The sequence below is a fragment of the Bombina bombina genome, chromosome 6 (assembly GCF_027579735.1).
Source record: "Bombina bombina isolate aBomBom1 chromosome 6, aBomBom1.pri, whole genome shotgun sequence".
NCBI lineage: Eukaryota > Metazoa > Chordata > Amphibia > Anura > Bombinatoridae > Bombina > Bombina bombina.
Genome location: NC_069504.1, coordinates 1,070,453,343 through 1,070,473,881, shown reverse-complemented (window position 1 = coordinate 1,070,473,881; position 20,539 = coordinate 1,070,453,343). Strand labels below are relative to the sequence as shown.

The window sequence follows — 20,539 nt, the reverse complement described above, 5'->3', positions numbered from 1 at the left end:
TCCCATAAGTAATGATGACCCGTGGACTGACTACACTTAACAGGAGAAAAGTGAGACGTTATTTGTTTTAGCTAAATAAAAACTAATTTAAGCGAGCCTCTAGTATGGCCGCACATACTGGTAGCTGCAAGGTGCATCCGGCTTCTGCAGTTCTGCCTGGGCGGCAAACAGGGCAGGGGAAACTTGTGAGGAGCCTTCGGATTGAACGTAATGCTCAGATAAACATTACCTCAAGACACATAAAACCGCAAAGTCGGAAACAGGAGACGCAAGCACAAAATGTTAAGTGCAGGCCTAGATTCCCCCTCTGCTTTACTAGAACCTACTAACTTGCATAACATAGAATGTAAAGTTAAGATCTTACTATAAATGAGGAGAGGAGAGGAGAAAGAGATACATTCTTGACCCAGCTGTCATTAGTATACCATGGTCACTAAGCATTCCTGAAGCAGAATCCTGTCCGTTGGTGCTGTCAGATCTGACAATTGGGTTATAGTTCCAAAAGTTATCAGTAAATGTCTGTGGTTTGTCGGTCAGAAGCAAGTATTGCGGTGAATCCTATCAGAAAGGATAGAAAAATGTCCCCTAAAACAAGATCAATCAACCAGACCGCACACCTGATGAGGTAGGCAAAATTAGAATACAGCCCTAAATCCTTGGAGGTGGAAATGAATGAATGAGATTCATATACATTGGACAATCGTGTGAGATTGATATCTAAGGACATGTACTTTTAACTATAGCCTATATTCTGATATATTGCTTACACTGATTTGCATTTATGAGAGTAGCCCCCTGCATAAACATCTCCCACCTTCTGTTTCTTTTCTTTCTGAGGGGACTCACTGCAGTACTTGCTCCTGAATGACACAATACAGCGAAATACTTGAGTGCTGGATAGGGGTGCCCTATGTTTTTACATACGCATGCACACACACTTAATAAGCCAGAGAGATATATAGAGACTCTTTATAAAAAAAATCCTCTATCTCTTTATTAGACCTCACTGGAGGACCTGAGGTTTGTCTTTAGACATTACATACATTGAATAACCCAACAAAATAAGTTAATTAACAAGTACTTACCAAAACAGTTTTATTATCAACAATAATGAGAAAGGACTGAAATGCTAATAATTTATTGTGAAGTTGAAAGAAGGTTTAACAAAAAGTACATATTACCCAATACCTGATTTCTTTGAGATTATTGAATGCATCTATATTACAATTTCAAGATGACCTCTAGAAAGTCAAGTAAACATTTAAAGTCTTTAGGTAATGTGACAACAGGAAGCTCCAAATTTTTTTTTTATTTTTTTTAAATAATTTGAAACAACTGCTGTTGAAGTCAACGTATCCCCACAGAATTCCCGGTCTGCAATACAAATGTATAATACTGTTCTTATCACTAAGGCAGATCTCCTCAGCCCACCCTAACAGGCCAGATTTTCACAAAAAAACTGAACTAGAGCACAGGTGAAATAATTAGCTGATTAGTAAACATAGCTACTTAACTACTCTCACCCAAGCTAATCCTGAAAATCTGACCTGTTAGGGAGGTCTGAGGACAAGTTTAAAAACCCCTGTTCTATCTGAAACATGGACGCATAAATATGACTTCATGTGTAGGATACACTCACCTGGTTAACCGCTGGTTTGTGTTTTAACCCAGGCTTGTTCAGCACCTGCTCAATCTGATCATGGTTAAAGTTTGAAATACCAATGGCTTTCACTAACCCAGCATCCACCAGCTCTTCCATGCCCTATGGGAAAAAATGGATAGAAGAACTAAATGGGTTTTTTTTTTTTTTTTTTTAAATCTTTTATTGTTGTGGTACTGGTGAAAAATATAAAGTCTATCAATCAAAACAAAATATTGTATACTTGCACTAATAAATATTTCCCCCTGGAAAAAGTTAGTGATAATTCCCAGTGTTATTTACACACTAACTCACAAACTCTGACATTAACATGCTCTTTTCCTCCATTTACATTGCTATCTTTGTTATTGTAAAAAAAAACAGAATTTATGCTTACCTGATAAATTACTTTCTCTTGTGATGTATCGAGTCCACGGATTCATCTTTTACTTGTGGGAATATTCTCCTTCCCCAAAGCAAAGTGTGGAAAACAGCACCAACAGATATATGGCTTGTGGGGCACGGAACCCAGGATCTGCCTTATCCTGCAAATACTTCAAGTAGCAAAAAAGATTTGTTCCAGCCACCAATAGTTAAAAAACCTTTATTTCTTCATATAGGGTCTTTTGACAAACATACAACGTTTCAGACCTGCTATAGGTCCTTAGTCATGTATACTGAACATACACTGATTCATCATTTAAATACTTTACACCTGGTCAATTGTTCATCTGTTGTCATGTGACTACTCATTATTGTATCACTGCCATCTTGTGGCCATCTAACATATATATTCCTATTGAAAAAAAAGCATTCTGAATAGTCACATTGAAAAGGTTTAAGTATCAAACAATGTTAATAAATAAAATCATATGTACAAAATTAAAATAGAAGAAATCTTACGCACAATATGCAGATATGCCATTGCTGTTTACTTGTTATTTAAATGTTAATTTGGACTCTTTCATTTTAGAGTTGATTTAAAAAAATTGCTGCTAAAGATTATATGGATTACTGTCAATTTGAACACTGTAGGCCTATTTTGAAAATAATCTTTTACTTTTCTCTTTAGTCTTTTTATGTGTAAAGATAATTTTTGTAAAAAATTTTTTTTTCCCAAAAAAATCTCCCTTCAATTTTACTCAGCTTATTAAAAGGGGTTGTTAGAAAATTATTTTAGATTAAAGAAATGCAGGTATCATGATACTCAGCCCATTAGAAAGGGAAGATTTACATATTCATAGAGATGTTTTAGGAAAAACAAATATTTAGTAAAACAAACTCCAATCGAATTCTTTGTTCATACCCTTAGGTATTAAGCTTTCCAATTTGTATATCCAAAACATCTCTCTTGTTTTTAGTATATGTTCTCTATTACCCCCCCTCCTTGGTCTCTCAATCTGTTCAATTATTTGGAATCTGAGCTGGCTGGTGTTATGACCCATAGAGAGGAAGTGAGAGGATACAGGAGCCTCTTTGTTCTTACATCTAATATTGGACTTATGTTCTGTTATCCTCTCCCTTACCTCTCTACAGGTCTCGCCCAAATAGATCAGACCACATGGACACTTGATCAAATAAATACAGTAACATGACCTGCAAGTAAGATATTTATTAATTTTGTATTTTCTACCATTTGTGGGGTGAGAGAAATATTCGCCTTTAATCATTGAACTGCAGTTACTGCAGTTCAAACAGGGATAACATCCATCTCTCCTAGGGCCTATAGTCTTCTGTATGTTCAATCTGTTACTGCCTATATCTGAATGTACAAGGCTATCTTTGATACTTCTATTTCTTCTGTATGCTGTCATAAAATTTTCTTTAAACTCATTCACTTGAGGGTTACAGTCCCTTAGGATGTGCCAATGCTTTCTTAAAATACCATTGATCTTCTGACTAAATTCATTGAACTGTGTTACAAACACTAGACGATCTGTTTCTTTACTTTTGTACCTTTTAGGTAATTCTTTATTGTTAACTACATCTAGTTGTTCCTTAATTAGTGATATTGGATACCCTCTATTGATAAATTTGTCAGCCATCTCCTCCAACCTTTGCTTGCATCTATTCTCCTCAGACACTATGCGTTTAACCCTTAAAAATTGGCTCTTTGGAATGGCCCTGAAGATACTATCTGGATGGTGACTTCCATATTTCAATATGTTGTTCTTATCTGTATCTTTTGTATGGATATCTGTTTTTAAGAAACCATCCTTAAAGTATACATAGGTGTCTAGGAACTCAATTCCAATTTCACTCATATTTAAAGTGAATTTTAATCCATTGACAGAATTGTTAAGATCTTCAACAAAGGACAATAGGCTACCAACGTCACCCCCCCACACGCCAAACACGTCATCAATGTACCTCCACCAGGAGGCGCCATAGAGCTGGAACAAGCCATGAGGGTACACAAAGTATTCCTCAAAGCTATTCATGAAAATGTTGGCGTATGAGGGGGCAACGTTGGAGCCCATTGCTGTACCCTGTTTCTGCAGATAATATGTATCCATGAACAGAAAATAATTCTGATAAAGAATAATAGATAGAAGTTCTATTAGAAACCAGATATCTGCCTCAGTATAACTCTTACTAGATCTAAGCATATGTTCCACAGATGAGATCCCTGTTGTATGTTTGATAGATGTGTAAAGGCTTGAGACATCTAATGAAAACAAAATACATTTATCACCTACATGTCCTAAGTCCTGTAATTTAGCCAAAAAATCATTAGTGTCCCTAATGTAAGATGTAGTGTTCTTAAATAAAGGCTGCAATACTTTATCCAAGAAGATGGAAATATTAGAAAATACTGAACCCATCCCTGCCACAATAGGGCGTCCTGGGGGATTTCTTAAGGATTTATGTACCTTTGGTAGTACATATATTACTGGCCTAATTGGATCTGTTACATATAAGGCCTCCTTAAACTTGTCTGTTATAATATCTCTTTGTGTAGCCAGAGTTAAGATGTTATTTATCCCTTTATTAATCTGTATGGTGGGATCTCTAGTCAGTATTTCATAAACTTGGGTATCTTTTAGTTGCCTATTGATCTCATCTATATAATCAGATTTGTTTAAAATCACAATGGCCCCGCCCTTATCGGCCTCTTTGATGATTATATTTTTATTCTCTCTCAGAGATCTAACGGCTGACATATCCTCTTTATTATTTTTCCTATTTCTTTGCACCAATTTTCTTTTTTTCTCTCTTTTAAATAAGTTGTCCACTTCCCTCTGTACAAGATTAACATATGTGGCTGCACTATGTGTGGATGCTGGTGAAAAAGTGCTTTTTTTAGATAGACCAAAGTGCCTAATGTCATTAAACTTTATTTTATTAATTGTGTTGGTGTCATTTATGTTATCCCTTTGCATAGAGAAATAAATCTTTAGCCTCAGTTTCCTATAGAACCTCTGTAGATCTTGTTGAATTTTAAATTCATCACAATAATTCTCTAGGCAATAGGATAATCCTTTATTAAGAGCTGTTTCTTGCTCTTTTGTCATTTTCAAATTAGACAAATTAAAAATTAAATTCTCTTCTAAGTGCTGTGTGTTATACTGTGAATTCTGGTGTGTAATATCATGTAATGATTTATTTAAACCTTTAAAAACAATATGTGAATCAACCTGTGCATCAACCTTTTCAACATTAGACATTTCATATCCATTCTGTGAGTCATTAAATACAATAGTGGTATTAGTGTTACAGTCCACATTTGCATATGAGAGTTCTGTGCAGATCCCCTGTTTGGGTGATAGTCCCTTTATAACAGCCATATCCCTCAAGACAGAATGAGATCCATCATTTATACCTTTCGTGCATACATCCATAGTCTCTGTTACAGGATTTTGGTCTATAGGGTTACAGGTCTGGTTATATCCTAGAGCATCTAATGAGCTTAGATAAGATATTTTTTCTCCATGCTCACTAGTTATGTCAAGGCAGCCCAGCCGGTCATTGGAGGGGAGACCCTTTCTAATGGGCTGAGTATCATGATACCTGCATTTCTTTAATCTAAAATAATTTTCTAACAACCCCTTTTAATAAGCTGAGTAAAATTGAAGGGAGATTTTTTTGGAAACATTTTTTTTTACAAAAATTATCTTTACACATAAAAAGACTAAAGAGAAAAGTAAAAGATTATTTTCAAAATAGGCCTACAGTGTTCAAATTGACAGTAATCCATATAATCTTTAGCAGCAATTTTTTGAAATCAACTCTAAAATGAAAGAGTCCAAATTAACATTTAAATAACAAGTAAACAGCAATGGCATATCTGCATATTGTGCGTAAGATTTCTTCTATTTTAATTTTGTACATATGATTTTATTTATTAACATTGTTTGATACTTAAACCTTTTCAATGTGACTATTCAGAATGCTTTTTTTTCAATAGGAATATATATGTTAGATGGCCACAAGATGGCAGTGATACAATAATGAGTAGTCACATGACAACAGGTGAACAATTGACCAGGTGTAAAGTATTTAAATGATGAATCAGTGTATGTTCAGTATACATGACTAAGGACCTATAGCAGGTCTGAAACGTTGTATGTTTGTCAAAAGACCCTATATGAAGAAATAAAGGTTTTTTAACTATTGGTGGCTGGAACAAATCTTTTTTGCTACTTGAAATATTCTCCTTCCCAACAGGAAGTGGCAAAGAGCACACAGCAGAGCTGTCCATATAGCTGTCCATATAGCTCCACCCCCAGTCATTCGACCGAAGGTTAGGAAGAAAAAGGAGAAACCATAGGGTGCAGTGGTGACTGTAGTTTAAACAAAAGCACTACCTGACTTAATAGCCAGGGCGGGCCGTGGACTCGATACATTATACATAAGCATAAATTCTGTTTTCTCTTGTAAGATGTATCGAGTCCACTGATTCATCCTTTACATATGGGAAACCAATACCAAAGCTTTAGGACACGGATTAAGGGAGGGAACAAGACAGGTACCTTAAACAGAAGGCACCACTGCTTGTAAAACCTTTCTCCCAAAAATAGCCTCCGAAAAAGCAAAAGTATGGAATTTGTAAAATTTGGAAAAAGTATGCAGCGAAGACCAAGTCGCTGCCTTACAAAGCCTCATTTTTAAAAGCCCATGTGGAAGCCACTGCTCTGGTAGAATGAGCAGTAATTGTTTCGGGAGGCTGCTGGCCAGCAGTCTCATAGGCCAAACGGATGATGCTTTTCAGCCAAAAGGAAAGAGGTAGCAGTCGCCTTCTGACCTCTCCTCTTACCAGAATAGATAAACAATGAAGGTGTTTGTCTGAAATCCTTAGTTGCTTGTAAATAGAACTTTAAAGCACGAACCACATCAAGATTGTGTAACAGACGTTCCTTCTTCGAAGAAGGATTAGGACACAGAGAAGGAACAACAATTTCCTGGTTAATATTCTTATTAGACACAACCTTAGGAAGAAAACCGGGTTTGGTACGCAAAACTACCTTATCTGCATGGAAAACCAGGTAAGGTGAATCACACTGTAAAGCAGAAAACTCCGATACTCTTCGAGCAGAAGAGATAGCTACCAAAAACAAAACTTTCCAAGATAAAAGATTAATATCTATGGAATGTAAAGGTTCAAACGGAACCCCTTGCAGAACTGAAAGAACTAAATTCAGACTCCATGGCGGAGCCACAGGTCTATAAACAGGCTTGATTCTGACTAAATGTTTGAACATCTGGTACCTCTGCCAGACGTTTGTGTAAAAGAATAGACAAAGCAGATATCTGTCCTTTTAAGGAACTAGCTGATAATCCTTTCTCCAATCCTTCTTGGAGAAAAACAAAATTTATGCTTACCTGATAAATTCCTTTCTCCTGTAGTGTGGTCAGTCCACGGGTCATCATTACTTCTGGGATATTAACTCCTCCCCAACAGGAAGTGCAAGAGGATTCACCCAGCAGAGCTGCCATATAGCTCCTCCCCTCTACGTCACCTCCAGTCATTCGACCAAGGACCAACGAGAAAGGAGAAGCCAAAGGGTGTAGTGGTGACTGGAGTATAATTAAAAAATTTTTTTACCTGCCATAAAACACAGGGCGGGCCGTGGACTGACCACACTACAGGAGAAAGGAATTTATCAGGTAAGCATAAATTTTGTTTTCTTCTGTTAAGTGTGGTCAGTCCACGGGTCATCATTACTTCTGGGATACCAATACCAAAGCTAAAGTACACGGATGACGGGAGGGACAGGCAGGCTCTTTATACGGAAGGAACCACTGCCTGAAGAACCTTTCTCCCAAAAACAGCCTCCGAAGAAGCAAAAGTGTCAAATTTGTAAAATTTGGAAAAAATATGAAAAGAAGACCAAGTTGCAGCCTTGCAAATCTGTTCAACAGAAGCCTCATTCTTAAAGGCCCAAGTGGAAGCCACAGCTCTAGTAGAATGTGCTGTAATTCTTTCAGGAGGCTGCTGTCCAGCAGTCTCATAGGCTAACCGTATTATGCTACGAAGCCAAAAAGAGAGAGAGGTAGCCGAAGCTTTTTGACCTCTCCTCTGACCAGAATAAACGACAAACAGGGAAGACGTTTGTCGAAAATCCTTAGTTGCCGGTAGATAAAATTTCAGGGCACGGACTACATCTAGATTGTGTAGCAGACGTTCCTTCTTCGAAGAAGGATTAGGACACAAAGATGGAACCACAATCTCTTGATTGATATTCCTGTTAGTGACCACCTTAGGTAGGAACCCAGGTTTAGTACGCAGAACTACCTTGTCTGAATGAAAAATCAGATAAGGAGAATCACAATGTAAGGCAGATAACTCAGAGACTCTACGAGCCGAGGAAATCGCCATTAAAAACAGAACTTTCCAAGATAACAGCTTGATATCAATGGAATGAAGGGGTTCAAACGGAACACCCTGTAAAACATTAAGAACTAAGTTCAAACTCCATGGTGGAGCAACAGTTTTAAACACAGGCTTGATCCTAGCTAAAGCCTGACAAAAAGCTTGAACGTCCGGAACTTCTGACAGACGTTTGTGTAAAAGAATGGACAGAGCTGAAATCTGTCCCTTTAAGGAACTAGCGGATAAACCCTTTTCTAAACCTTCTTGTAGAAAAGACAATATCCTCGGAATCCTAACCTTACTCCATGAGTAACTCTTGGATTCGCACCAATATAAGTATTTGCGCCATATCTTATGGTAAATCTTTCTGGTAACAGGCTTCCTAGCCTGTATTAAGGTATCAATAACTGACTCAGAAAAACCACGTTTTGATAAAATCAAGCGTTCAATTTCCAAGCAGTCAGCTTCAGAGAAATTAGATTTTGATGTTTGAAGGGACCCTGGATCAGAAGGTCCTGTTTCAGAGGTAGAGACCAAGGTGGACAGGATGACATGTCCACTAGATCTGCATACCAAGTCCTGCGTGGCCATGCAGGTGCTATTAGAATCACTGATGCTCTCTCCTGTTTGATTCTGGCAATCAATCGAGGAAGCATCGGGAAGGGTGGAAACACATAAGCCATCCCGAAGGTCCAAGGTGCTGTCAAAGCATCTATCAGAACCGCTCCCGGATCCCTGGATCTGGACCCGTAACGAGGAAGCTTGGTGTTCTGTCGAGACGCCATGAGATCTATCTCTGGTTTGCCCCAACGTCGAAGTATTTGGGCAAAGACCTCCGGATGAAGTTCCCACTCCCCCGGATGAAAAGTCTGACGACTTAGGAAATCCGCCTCCCAGTTCTCCACTCCCGGGATGTGGATTGCTGACAGGTGGCAAGAGTGAGACTCTGCCCAGCGAATTATCTTTGATACTTCCATCATTGCTAGGGAGCTTCTTGTCCCTCCCTGATGGTTGATGTAAGCTACAGTCGTGATGTTGTTCCGACTGAAACCTGATGAACCCCCGAGTTGTTAACTGGGGCCAAGCCAGAAGGGCATTGAGAACTGCTCTCAATTCCAGAATGTTTATTGGTAGGAGACTCTCCTCCTGATTCCATTGTCCCTGAGCCTTCAGAGAATTCCAGACAGCGCCCCAACCTAGTAGGCTGGCGTCTGTTGTTACAATTGTCCAGTCCGGCCTGCTGAATGGCATCCCCCTGGACAGATGTGGCCGAGAAAGCCACCATAGAAGAGAATTTCTGGTCTCTTGATCCAGATTCAGAGTAGGGGACAAGTCTGAGTAATCCCCATTCCACTGACTTAGCATGCACAATTGCAGCGGTCTGAGATGTAGGCGTGCAAAGGGTACTATGTCCATTGCCGCTACCATTAAGCCGATCACCTCCATGCATTGAGCTACTGACGGGTGTTGAATGGAATGAAGGACACGGCATGCATTTTGAAGCTTTGTTAACCTGTCTTCTGTCAGGTAAATCTTCATTTCTACAGAATCTATAAGAGTCCCCAAGAAGGGAACTCTTGTGAGTGGAAAGAGAGAACTCTTCTTTTCGTTCACCTTCCATCCATGCGACCTTAGAAATGCCAGTACTAACTCTGTATGAGACTTGGCAGTTTGAAAGCTTGAAGCTTGTATCAGAATGTTGTCTAGGTACGGAGCTACCGAAATTCCTCGCGGTCTTAGTACCGCCAGAAGAGCACCCAGAACCTTTGTGAAGATTCTTGGAGCCGTAGCCAATCCGAATGGAAGAGCTACTAACTGGTAATGCCTGTCTAGAAAGGCAAACCTTAGATACCAGTAATGATCTTTGTGAATCGGTATGTGAAGGTAAGCATCCTTTAAGTCCACTGTGGTCATGTACTGACCCTTTTGGATCATGGGTAAAATTGTCCGAATAGTTTCCATTTTGAACGATGGAACTCTTAGGAATTTGTTTAGGATCTTTAAATCCAAGATTGGCCTGAAAGTTCCCTCTTTTTTGGGAACCACAAACAGATTTAAGTAAAACCCTTGTCCTTGTTCCGACCGCGGAACCGGATGGATCACTCCCATTAATAAAAGATCTTGTACGCAGCGTAGAAACGCCTCTTTCTTTATGTGGTTTGTTGATAACCTTGACAGATGAAATCTCCCTCTTGGGGGAGAGGATTTGAAGTCCAGAAGGTATCCCTGAGATATGATCTCTAACGCCCAGGGATCCTGGACATCTCTTGCCCAAGCCTGGGCGAAGAGAGAAAGTCTGCCCCCCACTAGATCCGTTCCCGGATCGGGGGCCCTCGATTCATGCTGTCTTAGGGGCAGCAGCAGGTTTCCTGGCCTGCTTGCCCTTGTTCCAGGACTGGTTAGGTCTCCAGCCTTGTCTGTAGCGAGCAACAGCTCCTTCCTGTTTTGGTGCAGAGGAAGTTGATGCTGCTCCTGCTTTGAAATTACGAAAGGAACGAAAATTAGACTTTCTAGCCTTAGGTTTGGCTCTGTCTTGAGGCAGGGCATGGCCTTTACCTCCTGTAATGTCAGCGATAATTTCTTTCAACCCGGGCCCGAATAAGGTCTGCCCTTTGAAAGGTATATTAAGTAATTTAGATTTAGAAGTAACGTCAGCTGACCAGGATTTTAGCCACAGTGCTCTGCGCGCCTGAATGGCGAATCCGGAATTCTTAGCCGTAAGTTTAGTTAAATGTACTACGGCATCCGAAATAAGAGTTAGCTAACTTAAGGGCTTTAAGCTTGTGTGTAATCTCATCTAATGGAGCTGATTCAAGTGTCTCTTCCAGAGACTCAAACCAAAATGCTGCTGCAGCCGTGACAGGCGCAATGCATGCAAGAGGTTGCAATATAAAACCTTGTTGGACAAACATTTTCTTAAGGTAACCCTCTAACTTTTTATCCATTGGATCTGAAAAGGCACAGCTATCCTCCACCGGGATAGTGGTACGCTTAGCTAAAGTAGAAACTGCTCCCTCCACCTTAGGGACCGTTTGCCATAAGTCCCGTGTGGTGGCGTCTATTGGAAACATCTTTCTAAATATCGGAGGGGGTGAGAACGGCACACCGGGTCTATCCCACTCCTTAGTAACAATTTCAGTAAGTCTCTTAGGTATAGGAAAAACGTCAGTGCTCGACGGTACCGCAAAATATTTATCCAACCTACACATTTTCTCTGGTATTGCAACTGTGTTACAATCATTCAGAGCCGCTAACACCTCCCCTAGTAATACACGGAGGTTTTCCAGCTTAAATTTAAAATTTGAAATATCTGAATCCAGTTTGTTTGGATCAGAACCGTCACCCGCAGAATGAAGCTCTCCGTCCTCATGTTCTGCAAATTGTGACGCAGTGTCTGACATGGCCCTAATATTATCAGCGCACTCTGTTCTCACCCCAGAGTGATCACGCTTACCTCTTAGTTCTGGTAATTTAGCCAAAACTTCAGTCATAACAGTAGCCATATCCTGTAATGTGATTTGTAATGGCCGCCCAGATGTACTCGGCGCTACAATATCACGCACCTCCCGAGCGGGAAATGCAGGTACTGACACGTGAGGCGAGTTAGTCGGCATAACTCTCCCCTCGTTGTTTGGTGAAATATGTTCAATTTGTACAGATTGACTTTTATTTAAAGTAGCATCAATGCAGTTAGTACATAAATTTCTATTGGGCTCCACTTTGGCTTTAGCACATATAGCACAGATATCTTCCTCTGAATCAGACATGTTTAACACACTAGCAAATAAACTAGCAACTTGGAAATACTTTTCAAGTAATTTACTATAATATGAAAACGCACTGTGCCTATAAGAAGCGCAGAAAAAGTTATGACAGTTGAAAATTAATAAACTGAAAAGTTATAGCATCAAATCTTTGTAAAAAACACAATTTTAGCAAAGGATTGCTCCCATTAGCAAAGGATAACTAACCCTGATAGCAGAAAAAAAAAAAAAAAAAAATACAGAAATAAACGTTTTTTATCACAGTCAACTACAGTGATTACCTCCCTCAAAACAAGTTTTGAAGACCCCTGAGTTCTGTAGAGATGAACCGGATCATGCAGGGAAGACAATAAACTTCTGACTGAATTTTTTGATGCGTAGCAAAAGCGCCAAAAAAGGCCCCTCCCCCTCACACACAACAGTGAGAGAGATCAGTAAACTGTCATAAATTAAATAAAAACGACTGCCAAGTGGAAGAAAATAGTGCACAAAACATTTTTTCACCCAGTACCTCAGAAAATTAAACGATTTTACATGCCAGCAAAAAACGTTTAAATAAATTAAGTGTTATTAAAAAGCCTGTTGCTAGTCCCTGCAAATTAGGCTAAGTCTTATGCATACAGTATAATTCCAGTGAAGTGCCATTCCCCAGAATACTGAAGTGTAAAATATACATACATGACAGCCTGATACCAGTTGCTGCTACTGCATTTAAGGCTGAGTTTACATTATATCGGTATGGCAGAATTTTCTCATCAATTCCATTGTCAGAAAATAATAAGCTGCTACATACCTCTTTGCAGATTAATCTGCCCGCTGTCCCCTGATCTGAAGTTTACCTCTCCTCAGATGGCCGAGAAACAGCAATATGATCTTAACTACGCCGGCTAAAATCATAGAAAAAACTCAGGTAGATTCTTCTTCAAATTCTACCAGAGAAGGAATAACACACTCCGGTGCTATTATAAAATAACAAACTTTTGATTGAAGGTATGAAACTAAGTATAATCACCACAGTCCTCTCACACATCCTATCTATTCGTTGGGTGCAAGAGAATGACTGGAGGTGACGTAGAGGGGAGGAGCTATATGGCAGCTCTGCTGGGTGAATCCTCTTGCACTTCCTGTTGGGGAGGAGTTAATATCCCAGAAGTAATGATGACCCGTGGACTGACCACACTTAACAGGAGAAAGACAAAATCCTGGGAATCCTAATCTTACTCCATGAGTAACCTTTGGATTCACACCAAAAAAGATATTTTCACCAAATCTTATGGTAGATTTTCCTGGTGACAGGCTTTCTAGCCTGAATCAGGGTATCAATAACCTGACTCAGAGAGACCACGTTTTGATAGAATTAGGCGTTCAATCTCCAAGCAGTCAGACGCAGAGTAATTAGATTTGGATGCTTGAAAGGACCTTGAATTAGAAGGTCCTGCCTCACTGGTAGTGTCCATGGTGGGACAGATGACATGTCCACTAGGTCTGCATACCAGGTCCTGCGTGGCCACGCAGGCGCTATCAGAACCACCAAAGCCCTCTCCTGCTTGATTCTGGCAACCAGTTGAGGGAGGAGAGGAAACGGCGGAAAAACATAGGCCAGATTGAAGGACCAAGGTGCTGCTAGAGCATCTATCAGTACCGCCTGGGGATCCCGGGACCTGGACCCGTAAAGAGGAAGTTTGGTGTTCTGACGGGATGCCATCAGATCCAATTCTGGAGTGCCCCATAGCTGAGTCAGCTGGGCAAATACCTCCGGGTGGAGTTCCCATTCCTCCGGGTGAAAAGTCTGACGACTTAGAAAATCCGCCTCCCAGTTGTCTACTCCTGGGATGTGAATTGCTGAGAGATGGCAGGAGTGATCCTCCGCTCACCTGATTATTTTGGTTACCTCTGTCATTGCTGGGGAACGCTTTGTTCCCCCTTGATGATTGATGTAAGCTACAATAGTGATGTTGTCCGACTGAAATCTGATGAATTTGGCCACAGCTAGCTGAGGCCATGCCTGAAGAGCGTTGAATATCGCCCTCAGTTCCAGAATGTTTATCGGGAGAAGAGCTTCTTCCAAAGACCATAAGCCCTGAGCTTTCAGGGAGTCCCAGACTGCACCCCAGCCCAACAGACTGGCGTCGGTCGTTACGATGATCCACTCTGGTCTGCGGAAACACATTTCCTGAGACAGGTGATCCTGAGACAACCACCAGAGAAGAGAATCTCTGGTCCCCTGGTCCAGCTGTATTTGAGGAGACAAATCTGCATAATCCCCATTCCACTGTTTGAGCATACATAGTTGCAGTGGTCTGAGGTGCATCCGTGTCTCCATGCACTGAGCTACAGACGGCCGAGGAATGGAATGAAGGACTCGGCAAGTGGTTAAGAGTTTTAACTTTCTGACCTCCGTCAGAAATATTTTCATATCTACCGAGTCTATCAGAGTTCTTAGGAAGGAAACTCTTGTGACGGGGGAGAGAGAACTCTTTTTGATGTTCACCTTCCACCCGTGAGACCTCAGAAAGGCCAATACGATTTCCGTGTGAGACTTGGCTCTTTGGAAAGTCGACGCCTGAATTAAGATGTCGTCTAGATAAGGCGCCACTGCTATGCCCCGCGGTCTTAGAACCGCCAGGAGGGACCCTAGCACCTTTGTGAAAATTCTGGGAGCAGTGGCCAACCCGAAAGGAAGAGCCACAAAGTGGTAATGCTTGTCCAGAAAGGCGAACCTGAGAAACTGGTGATCTTTGTGGATAGGAATGTGCAGATACGCATCCTTTAAATCCACGGTGGTCATATATTGACCCTCCTGGATCATTGGTAAGATTGTCCGAATTGTCTCCATCTTGAATGAAGGGACTCTGAGGAATTTGTTTAGAATTTTGAGATCCAGGATTGGTCTGAAAGTTCCTTCTTTCTTTGGAACCACAAACAGGTTTGAGTAAAAACCCAGCCCTTGTTCCGCAGTTGGAACTGGGTGGATCACTCCCATTGTATTTAGGTCTTCTACACAGCGTAAGAATGCCTCTTTCTTTGTCTGGTCTGAAGACAGACGAGAAATGTGGAACCTACCCCTTGGAGGGGAGTCCTTGAATTCTAGAAGATATCCCTGGTATATAATCTCTAAGGCCCAGGGATCGTGTATATCTCTTGCCCAGGCCTGAGTGAAGAGAGAGAGTCTGCCCCCTACTAGATCCGGTTCCGGATCTGGGGCTACCCCATCATGCTGTCTTTGAGGCAGCTGCAGGCTTCTTGGCCTGTTTACCCTTGTTCCAGCCCTGGTAAGGTTTCCAGGCTGCCCTGGGTTGAGAAGTGTTACCTTCTTGCTTTGCAGCAGGGGAGGATGAGGCGAGACCGCTCCTGAAATTCCGAAAGGAACGAAAATTATTTTGTTTGTTCTTTGTCTTGAAGGACTTGTCCTGGGGGAGAGCATGGCCTTTTCCCCCAGTGATTTCTGAGATAATCTCTTTCAATTCAGGCCCGAAAAGGGCCTTTCCTTTGAAAGGGATGTTCAATAGTTTGGATTTTGACGACACATCGGCCGACCAGGACTTTAGCCACAGCGCCTTGCGCGCCAAAATGTCGAAACCTGAATTATTTGCCGCTAACTTAGCTAGTTGGAAAGCGGCATCTGTGATAAAAGAATTAGCCAGCTTAAGAGCCTTAATTCTGTCCATAATTTCCTCATATGAGGTCTCCATCTGGAGCGCATCTTCCAGCGCCTCGAACCAGAAAGCAGCTGCAGTGGTTACAGGAAAAATGCACGCAATAGGTTGGAGAAGAAAACCTTGTTGAACAAAAATTTTCTTATGTAAACCCTCTAATTTTTTATCCATAGGGTCTTTAAAAGCACAACTGTCTTCAATTGGTATAGTTGTGCATTTAGAAAGTGAAGAAACAGCCCCCTCCACTTTAGGGATCGTCTGCCACGAGTCCAGCATGGGGTTAGATATGGGGAACCCCTTGACCACGAAAATGAAGCACCATCACAGTTATGCGGTTTAAAACAAAGCTTGCATTTATTTCTTGAACAGCAGTTTAGATGTTATCATATTCAGATTAGGTTGGAAAGTGCTGGGACATTCCCAGTGACCCACTGACGCGTTTCGGCTCGCTGGCCGTAATCATAGTGCGGTCTGGCAGCCTCTTTCGGCTCTTTTTAAATCTATAGGGCTTTGCCTATAGGTTAAAACCAAAAACTGGGAATTAACCCATTGCTTTCCAAAATTACTCGTGCAGAGATACTATCCTACTCATCCTTTCTATGTACAGTTTATTTATATCTAACTAATATCTCTATAGCATGATTACCAAATTACACAGTATATAGTAACAATACAGGTTACATTCTTAGACTTATAATTAATATGGATAATTGTCACTTCCTTCCTCATCCAATGTTTAATTGTATCAAGTAAGCTATCTGTATAACAATACACAGTGCAAATGACAAATGACCAATAAACCCTTGTTTATTCTATTATTAACAATTTTCTTCCTCTATCAAATTATCCCAATACTAGCTTATGTATTATTACTATATGTAAAAAACTATTATTCACATATGTGTTGCAATTAATCTACATATAACAAGCGATATCAAATTACTTAATTCTTTGATACACAGACTACTGCCAGAAATTTATCAGATCATATTCTGAATTTAATCCTTGTGGCAATCTGGTCTTTAGTCTGTGTATCCAGAATATTTCTCTCTTGGCTAAAACTGACTCCCTATCCCCTCCTCTAGAGCCCATTTGTACATTGTCCATTATTGTCCATTTAAGAGTTTTACTGCTGTTGTTATGATGATTTTTAAAATGGAGCACCAGTGGTGTGGTTAATTTACCTAATTTAATATTGGATAGGTGTTCTCTAATCCTGTATCGTACTTCTCTTGTAGTGAGTCCAGTGTATTGTACTTCACATTCTGTACAGGTTAAGAGATAAATAGAATATGTGGCTCTACAATTCGAACATCCTTTGAATTCAAAGGTCTCTCCTGTTACACAGCTATTGAACTGATGTCTGGGATCTAATTTTTCACAGGCCTTGCAATGTAAATTGCTACACCTAAAAACTCCTCTATGCTCTAACCATGAGCTTCTTCTTGGAGTCTCAGGTTTCAATTGTGTAGGTGCAATCCTGTTTCCAATAGACAATCCCCTTTTAAATGCAAATCTGCACCTTCTTGGGTTTATTTCTTCTAACCTATCATCAGCTTTTAGCATAGATAGATTCTTTTTAATAATTTGGCAAATTTCCTCATATTGGTTACTATATTGGGTTACAAAAGTCACCATTTTCTCTTCTTTTGTATGTTGCTTCCTTGATGATTCCCTGTAGTTCATAAATAATGATCTGTCCTGACCGTCTATATCCTTTCTAACCAGATCTATATCTTTTTGTGAGTAACCTCTTTCTCTCAATCTCTTATTGAGTTCAATAGCTGTGTATTCAGAATATGATCTGATAAATTTCTGGCAGTAGTCTGTGTATCAAAGAATTAAGTAATTTGATATTGATTGTTATATGTAGATTAATTGCAACACATAATATGTGAATAATAGTTTTTTACATATAGTAATAATACATAAGCTAGTATTGGGATAATTTGATAGAGGAAGAAAATTGTTAATAATAGAATAAACAAGGGTTTATTGGTCATTTGTCATTTGCACTGTGTATTGTTATATAGATATCTTACTTGATACAATTAAACATTGGTTGAGGAAGGAAGTGACAATTATCCATATTAATTATAAGTCTAAGAATATAACCTGTATTGTTACTATATACTGTGTAATTTTGTAATCATGCTATAGAGATATTAGTTAGATATAAATAAACTGTACATAGAAAGGATGAGTAGGATAGTATTTCTGCACGAGTAATTTTGGAAAGCAATGGGTTAATTCCCAGTTTTTGGTTTTAACCAATAGGCAAAGTCCTATAGATTTAAAAAGAGCCGAAAGAGGCTACCAGACCGCACTACGATTACGGCCAGCGAGCCGAAACGCGTCAGTGGGTCACTGGGAATGTCCCAGCACTTTCCAACCTAATCTGAATATGATAACATCTAAACTGCTGTTCAAGAAATAAATGCAAGCTTTGTTTTAAACCGCATAACTGTGATGGTGCTTCATTTTCGTGGTCAAGGAGTATCTGAGCTATCATTTGTGAGCACACACAGCGTAGCGGTTCCCACCACGCCCCACTTCAAACTCTGTGACGGAGGAACGCCCGGTACGCCATAGTGTACACACACGGAAGGCAACAGAGACGCACAGGAACGCCGAGAAAGGAAGAGCCGGATTTTCCGCGATAGTGGAGTCTCCAGAAAACAGGTGAACATTGCTTTTTGTTGCATTTGGTTTGCTTGTGATTATATTTATCTGGAGATGAACTTCGGCAAATAAAAGGCGAATGTAAGTGATATCCACAAGTCTGGTCAGTGTTGTGTGTGTACTGAATAGCGGCAAAGGGCAAGAGTCACAGTGCTAACAAGTAATGGGGTTCACATATGGACTTTGACATTATTGGATACGTGACAGGTGCTGAGCAAAGGTGTGAATATAGATATGGGGAACATCTTCTTAAAAACAGGAGGGGGAAGGAAGGGAATACCTGGTCTATCCCACTCCCTCGTAACAATATCCGCAATCTTCTTAGGGACCGGGAACACATCAGTGTAAACAGGAACTTCTAGGTACTTGTCCATTTTACACAATTTCTCTGGAACCACCATAGGGTCGCAGTGATCCAGAGTAACGAATACCTCCCTGAGCAATAAGCGGAGGTGTTCTAGTTTAAAATTTAAAAGTAACTGTATCTGAATCTGTCTGAGGAGAAAACTTTCCTGAATCGGAAATTTCTCCCTCAGACAGCACATCCCTCGCCCCCACTTCAGAGTGTTGTGAGGGTATATCGGATACGGCTACTAAAGCGTCAGAATGTTCATTATCTGTTCTTAAAACAGAGCTATCACGCTTTGCAGGTAACACGGGCAGTTTAGATAAAAACACTGAGAGGGTATTATTCATAACTGCCGCCAAGACTTGCAAGGTAAAAGAGTTAGACGCACTAGAGGTGCTAGGCGTCGCTTGAGCGGGCGTAACTGGTTGTGACACTTGGGGAGAGGTTGACGGGCTAACCTCGTTACCTTCTGTCTGAGAATCATCTTGGGCCACATTTTTAAATGCAACAATATGGTCTTTAAAGTGTATAGACATATCAGTACAAGTGGGACACATTTTGAGAGGGGATTCCACCATGGCTTCTAAACACATTGAACAAGGATTTTCCTTGGTGTCGGACATGTTTAACAGACTAGTAGCAAGACAAACAGGCTTGGAAATCACTTTAATCAAGTAAAAACACACTTTGAAAAAAACATTACTGTGCCTTTAAGAGATAAAAAAGGCACACAATTTTGCAAAACAGTAAAAAAATGCAGCAAACATTTGTAAATTTTTACAGTATGTACCTAAAGTTTTAGTAAGATTGCACAACTAGCAATAAAAACGATTAACCCCTTAATGCCCAAACCGGATCGATAGTAAGCCAAAAAAACGGTTAAAGAAACTACAGCACCTTGCCACAGCTCTGCTGTGGCCCTACCTGCCCTTAGGGACCAGATTTGTGGGGAAAAAGCTTCTTATAGGCCCTCAAACTGCAGCAGGACCCTCCATGTGAAAACAGCCTGAACTTCTAGTCAAAATAACTGCGCATCTGAGGCACGAAATTAGGCCCCTCCCACCTCACTCCGGTGCTTGTGAGGCCTAAAGAAACACTCCCAAGTGTTTTAGTAATAGCCATGTGGGTAACAACCCCTGAAAGAAACCCAAAGGAACCTTCAAAGTGTCTCAAAAAAACATAATTTATGCTTACCTGATAAATTCCTTTCTTCTGTAGTGTGATCAGTCCACGGGTCATCATTACTTCTGGGATATTAACTCCTCCCCAACAGGAAGTGCAAGAGGATTCACCCAGCAGAGCTGCATATAGCTCCTCCCCTCTACGTCACTCCCAGTCATTCGACCAAGGACCAACGAGAAAGGAAAAGCCAAGGGTGAAGTGGTGACTGGAGTATAAATTAAAAAATATTTACCTGCCTTAAAACAGGGCGGGCCGTGGACTGATCACACTACAGAAGAAAGGAATTTATCAGGTAAGCATAAATTATGTTTTCTTCTGTTAAGTGTGATCAGTCCACGGGTCATCATTACTTCTGGGATACCAATACCAAAGCAAAAGTACACGGATGACGGGAGGGATAGGCAGGCTCTTTATACAGAAGGAACCACTGCCTGAAGAACCTTTCTCCCAAAA

The 20,539-nt window shown here is 40.5% G+C and overlaps 1 protein-coding gene across 1 annotated transcript in view; it reads right to left on the bottom strand.

The window, feature by feature from the left end:
- LOC128664194 (aldo-keto reductase family 1 member B1) overlaps positions 1–20,539 on the bottom strand; it is a 273,590-nt gene that overhangs the window by 174,709 nt on the left and 78,342 nt on the right. Inside the window, exon 5 of the mRNA XM_053718958.1 lies at positions 1,640–1,762. Within this exon, the coding sequence (XP_053574933.1) occupies positions 1,640–1,762 (123 nt within the window). The remainder of the gene's footprint in view (positions 1–1,639; positions 1,763–20,539) is intronic.